The following is a 6798-nucleotide window of genomic DNA, read 5'->3' as shown; positions in this document are numbered from 1 at the left end:
CTCCATGTTTGGTTAGAAATTCAGCAGATGGAAACTAAGGTTTGGAGTCTTAAAGTGGTCCCAGGAGTTCTAGTTCTTTGGAGACTAAGACAAAGCATGGGAAATTAGTCTTCAGGGAGTATATATATAAGGGAAGAAGATATATACTATATAATTGTTAGGAAAGTTAAGAATGATCAGATGACACTGGTGAAAGTATGTCATGAATCTTGGATATCAAGAGGCAATCCTTATGGTCACTTGGTGGATATCAGGGGTCCGGGCAATAGGGTTTCACAGTTCAACCATTGGGTCACTTCAGTTAGAGGTAGTGATGAAGGACCTTGGTTCTACATAAGGGTGCCTATGAAGCTAATGAAGTTCTTTATTATTCCCTTACCCCTAATCCCCAACTTCTCTCACTCAATAATCAAACTTCAGTTAGCATCCTTTTTTCTGTATAAGCCCTGTGTGGGGTGGAAAGGTAGCTGGGTCTCCGTTCTGGGGCAACCTCAGAGAAATCTGGTTTGCCAAGTCCCCCACCTACTCCTTTCAGATCAGGTACAGGCTGCCCACATGTGACATGTGTATATTGGCCTTGCTCCTCCTGCTCTGTTTCACGATGGTAGAAATAGTTGAAGTTGGAGACAATGACAGGTACAGGTAGGGCAATGGTGAGGACACCTGCAATGGCACACAGAGATCCCACAATCTTGCCCCCTACAGTCATAGGGTACATGTCCCCATAGCCAACTGTGGTCATGGTGACCACTGCCCACCAGAAGGCATCAGGGATGCTGGAAAATAGTGAATCATCATCATCCGCCTCAGCAAAGTAGACAGCACTGGAGAAGAGAATGACCCCAATGAAGAGGAAAAAGATGAGGAGTCCAAGCTCTCTCATGGAGGCCTGCAAAGTCTTGCCCAGGATTTGGAGACCTTTAGAGTGTCGGGAGAGTTTGAAGATTCGGAAAACCCGGACCAGGCGGATAACTCTTAGGATTGCCAGGGACATTGCCTGCTGCCCATTCTGGCTGCTGCCCCCACCTGTGCTCCCAGGCTGTTGTTCTTGCTGTTGCACCAACTCTGTGCCCAAGGTGATAAAGTAAGGGAAGATGGCCACTAAATCTATGATGTTCATGATGTTACGGAAGAAGGCTGGCTTGCTAGGGCAGGCAGAAAAACGAACCAGCAGTTCAAATGTGAACCACACTATGCAGAGGGTCTCTACCAGAAAAAAAGGGTCTGTGAAGAAGGAGACAGACTCTGTAGGACCCCCAAGTGGGATCAGTTGGTTCGATGGCCCCGGTCCGGATACAACTCCACCTTGGACGACTACACTGGGATTTAACAGCCTGTATACTGAGTGGTCTCCCTCATCTTCTTCCTGGCTCCCTCTGGAGGCTGGGCCCCCAGAACTTACCCTCCCACCATCACTTCTACTTCGGGGGTCCGGCCGGAACTGAGGCAGAGTTTCCAAGCAAAAGATGACTATGGAGATGAGAATAACCAGTACAGAGACGATAGCGATACCCCTAGCTGGGCCTGAGCTCTCGGGGTATTCAAAGAGGAGCCAGACCTGACGCTTGAAGGGCTGAGAGGGCAAGGGCTTCTGGTGCTCACCACCCTCTGGAAGGCAGCCCTCATCCTCCCGGAAGGCCTCCAGGGCCTCCTCACCCAGCTGGTAGAAGCGGATCTCCTCCAGGAAGATATCCAGAGGCACATTGACCGGCCTTCGTAGCCGGCCCCCAGACTGGTAGTAGTACAGGATGGCGTCGAAGCTGGGCCGGTTGCGGTCAAAGAAGTATTCATTGCGCAAGGGGTCAAAGAAGCGGACTCGGCGACCAGGGTCTCCCAAAAGCGTGTCAGGAAACAGAGAAAGGGTGCGCAATTGTGTCTCAAATCGCAGCCCCGAGATGTTGATCACCAGGCGCTCACTACTGCAGCAGCCACCGCCACCTCCAGCGGACCCAGGAAAGTCTCCCCCACCCTGTTGCTCCTCCTCGGGTCCCCGAACCTCCCCATGAGCAGCCAGCGCCAAGGTTGTTTCCTCCCGCATACCGCCTACCACGCTGTGCGCCCTTCTACCAGGCGCCCACTACCCGTCCGCGGGTCTGGCTTACCAGATGTGTTGGAGTGGAGCTCCTGGCTTTTTTCTTCCCTGGGCGGGGCTCCTGATCCCCTTTCTCTTTGATCTTGACCTAGCAGCCTATGCGCTCTCCGTTCCTATAAGACTGGAGGCTGATGTGGCGATACACTTGTCGAGATACCTGGATCCACACCTAGAGATGCCTGGAATTGGACACCCGGGTCAAATGCCCGGCTTCGCGTTTACGGATTTCTTAGGTCTGGGCGCTAGGACTCCTGGATCCCTCTCGGGTTGTTCAGCAGTTCCCAGCGCCCACTGGGCGCTGCTCCAGAATCCACAGTGATGCTCGGTCCAGAAGCGCAAGATGCGCCTCCTCCCTCTCCACCAGCTGTGGTTTCTGCCGCCTCCCGAAGCCTAACGCTCGACTCACGCCTGGCTGAGGTCGCTGCTAACGATGCCTCCTCTCCGTGCCCTCTTCCCATGGGCTCGGAATGGACTGCTCCGTCTAACCCCTCTCTGGAGCCCCGGAGAGCGGGGACCGTACGCCCCAGTGCTCTAGCTTCCGCTGCTCTCACTGCAGCCGCTGCAGCATGGTTCTGCCCTTCCTTTCTCACTACACTCCAGAAGTGACGCGTTTGGCCCCGCCCTCTGCCCCCTCCCACCCCACCCCCACAGCACACCCCTAATCCAGCCAAGGACTGCCCACTAGTTGGGGCCGAGTAGAAGGACACTGGGACAAACAGACACACCTCCTCCCTGAGTCAGTATTCCCACATAACCTGACACACCCCCTTCTCCTCACTCCTCAGATAAACATCCAATACTACACCTCTACCCCTCAATCTGCAGTCTCTTCTTTCTTTCTTGGGACCCTTCACAACATCGTTGTGCCCCAGAATGATTCGTAGAATCTGCCTACAACGGCAGATTTGAAAAATACTTCAGGGGCATCTGACTTCTCCCTGGCTGGGCAGAGTAGTGGAGGAGGTGGGACATCTCCCAGGAAGGGTTGGTCTTGAATCAGCTCTGAGAAGGCTTAAAAATGGTCACATCTGGATGCAGACCGAAAGGAGCAGAGCCAGAAGAACATTGTACACAGAGACTGATACACTGTGGTAAAATTGAATGTAATGGACTTCTGTACTAGCAGCAATGCAATGACCCAGGACAGTTCTGAGGGATTTATGGAAAAGATGCTACCCACATTCAGAGGAAGAACTACAGGGGTGGAAACATAGAAGAAAAACAACTGCTTGAACACATGGGTTGATGCAGACATGATTGGGGATGTAGACCCGAAACTACCACACCAATATAGCTATCAACAATTTGGAAATAGGTCTTGATCAATGACACATGTTAAAACCAGTGGAAATATGCATGGGCTGGGGGGGGGGGGAGTATGAAGGGGAAAGTAAGAGCATGAACCATGTAATCATGTTAACTTTTCTAAAAAATAAATATTATTAAATGTTAAAAAAAATAAAATAAAATTATGCATCTTAAAAGAATGGTCACATCTGGCTAGCAGCTCCTGTGAAGAAAAAAGCAGCCAGTAGTAATTTCCCACTCCCTCCCCAGAGTTGGAAGACATCTGGGAAAATAAACATCTGCTCCCCAATGCATTCTGCTTTGGAGTGCTTCTGAAATGACAACTGGACATTCTACCTGAAGGGAGAGCCAAGCTAGGCAGGGAGGCTTGGAAAGCAGGATAAATTTGCAATTACCTCTTGCATCCTCCCCAAACATTGGCAGGGATGGGGTATAATCTTCCAAACTTTTCTGAAAAGGATTGAATATACATACATATATATATATATAGTCTTTTGTCACAAAAATGAAATGGTGGCCAGTGCTCCAACTGGAATAAAGAAGACCTAGTCTTTAATCCTCTGCACTGACATTTGCTGCAGTAGCTGTATAACCTTGCCAAGGTCACTTAACTTCATTTTTCAAACCCATAAATAATACCCATTAGTGTTGTTGTTCCATTGTGTCCAATTCTCCCTTTTGGGGTTTTCTTAGCAAAGATCCTAGAGTAGTTTGCCATTCCCTTCTGCAGCTCCAGTAGGACCTGAGGCAAAGAGGGTTATGTGGCTTGACCAGGGTAACACAGTTATTAAGTGACTGAGGCCAAATTGGAACTCATGAAGATGAGGCTTCCCAATTCCAAGTCCAGTGCTCTCTATTCACTGTGCCACCTAGCTGCCCCAATACCCAGAGTATCTACGGTTGTTTTGTGGATCAAATGAAATAAAATATGTAAAATGCATTGCAAACTTTAAAGCATTGTATAAATGACAGCGATTATTATTACTGTATTTATTTGGGGCATTTCAGAAAATCTGGCTTCTATTGGCTTTTCCTTTTGAGTAGTCAAGTGGTCTTAATTTCCTGGTCTTCAGTTTGACCTCACTGGGTTATTGGTAAGCTCATATCTATAAAGTGCCAAAAAGTGAATGTCTAGTGCATTTTGAATATTAAGTATTTATGAATGATAATGATGGGGAAAGGTGTTCTGTAACCATCAAATACATTTAAGAGCCCTTTATGTTGGCAAAGTGTTTTAAAAGCAAACGGGTTCTCAGCAACACATTTCTATGCTCCTCCCAGCCCAAGAGTTGAAAGGAGATGAATAATAGGAAAGTAGGGGAATTAGGTTGTGTTAATTGAATGGAGGAAAGGGACTAGGATTAGAACTCATAATAACCACAACTAACTTGTCTCTCACAAAAACATTACTACATCACCCCATCCTTTCTTCTAGCATCACTCCCCAGCTGTTTTCCAATCCCTTTACTTTGCATGTCTTCATAAAGGATAGATATCAAATTTATCAGTTATTTTCCTAGAGATGTGATCCAGTAATTAAAACAATGTAGATGCCATATGAATAATCCATTTTCTTTTAAAATTAAAAAAAAAGCAAAAAGAAGATACTCTTTGCATCCATGGTCACCTTCTCAGAAATGCAATTATTGATATACAAAGATGAATTATCCTCTGACTGGCAAATTTGTTTGGCCAGTATTCATTTTTTCACAACTGATAATAAATTATTCATTTTTGTAACCATTTTTTTATCAGTGCAATGTTTTATTCATAGGGCTATTCACTCACTTCAGGAATTCTTTAAAAGCAGTATTTGGAAGGCATGAGGAAAACAGTCCTTCTAGAAGAGTTATATACATAGGCGGCAATTTTTTTTAAGTTGGAGATAATGATAAAATTGCTGATATTTATATAGCATTTTAAGATACACGAAGTGCTTTATATACATTATATCATTTAATCCTCATCACCATCTTTTGAGGTAAGTGCTATAAGTAGAATTATTATACCTACTTTACAGGTGAAGAAATTTAAGCTCAGAAAGTTTGAGTGACTTGCTTGTGATTACCCAATGTAGAAGGGAGGATATGAATACCAGTTCTCTTGATTTCGGATTCAACATACAATCACACACTCCCTTGTTGTAAAAGTCTCTTTTCACAGATGAGTAAACAGAGATCTGAAGAGGTAAGTTATTGCGTTGGGAACCCAAAGAGAGTAAGTGACAGAGATAAGTCTTTGTCATCCTTCCAAAGGATGTATTAAAGATTGAATAGATTGCCCTACCACTGAAGGAAAGAAAAAGTATATATCATTACAGAGGAGGAGAAGGATGAAGAAAAGGAAAAAAGGAAAAGGAAGAGGAAAAGAAAGTGAGGAAGGCTCAAACCCTTGAATTCTGGCTTCTGGTTCCACAATTCAAATAAAATTTCTCTCGCCAAGGTTAGCTAAGATCTCTTAACAGCTAACTACAATGGCTTTTTCTCTTACCTCTTCCATTTTTTCTCTCTCTCTGCAACATTAGTTATTAACCAACCCTTCCTCGAAGATACTCTCTCTTCTGAGTATTCATGATACTGCTTTCTCCTAGTTCTTCTATTTGTCTAGCTACTCCTCACAATTACCCATATTCCAGACTAACTCCAGGAATTTTTCTTTCTTCTTCTCCTTCTCCTTCTCCTTCTCCTTCTCCTTCTCCTTCTCCTTCTCCTTCTCCTTCTCCTTCTCCTTCTCCTTCTCCTTCTCCTCCTCCTCCTCCTCCTCCTCCTCCTCCTCCTCCTTCTTCCTCTTCTTCTTCTTCTTTGTCTCTCTAAGTCTCTCTCTGTATCTGTCTATCTCTACCTCTCTCTGTAATCTCATCAGCTCCCTTTTTTATGCAGATGACTCCTAAACCCAAATGTCCACCTCTCATCTCTCACCAGTACTCCATTGCCAGCTGCCTGCTCAGTTACCCAACAAGTATGACATTCAACATGCCTGAAATATAATTCATTTTGTCCCCAAACCCCAAACTCACTTCTTTTTCTAAAATAACTTTCAGTCTAAAATACTACATTCTTTCCAGTCACCAAGTTAATGACTTTGAGGTTATCTTCAATTGTGCCCTTCTTTTACCACATATAAGCATTCCATTTCCTGATTTTTTCATTTCCATCTTCACAACATATCTCTGAATTTGACTAGTATAAAGTCCCTGGTCTTAACACAACTCTGTCCAGACAATAATTCTATAGTTTAACAGATTTATACAGAGATTTCTTCTTGACCTCTCTGGGGATTCAGCTCCTTGGCTATCCTCTCACTATCACATCTAGTCAAAGGGTTTGGAATTAAGATAGAGTTTCTGGAAGGAAAAAAATAAGATGAAAATGACAATAGAGATAAGGGTAACAAGTACT

At 45.0% G+C, this 6798-nt stretch overlaps 1 protein-coding gene across 1 annotated transcript; it reads right to left on the bottom strand.

Annotated features, from left to right (window-relative positions):
• Positions 1 to 409: 409 nt before the first annotated feature.
• On the bottom strand, positions 410 to 2038 carry KCNA6 (potassium voltage-gated channel subfamily A member 6). The gene has a single exon (XM_044678291.1). It carries the CDS (start codon positions 2036 to 2038, stop codon positions 410 to 412), a length of 1629 nt encoding a protein of 542 aa, XP_044534226.1.
• Between the last annotated feature and the right edge of the window lie 4760 nt (positions 2039 to 6798).

This window comes from Gracilinanus agilis, chromosome 5, assembly GCF_016433145.1.
Source record: "Gracilinanus agilis isolate LMUSP501 chromosome 5, AgileGrace, whole genome shotgun sequence".
Taxonomy (NCBI): domain Eukaryota; kingdom Metazoa; phylum Chordata; class Mammalia; order Didelphimorphia; family Didelphidae; genus Gracilinanus; species Gracilinanus agilis.
This window is presented reverse-complemented; position numbering and strand designations above follow the sequence as displayed.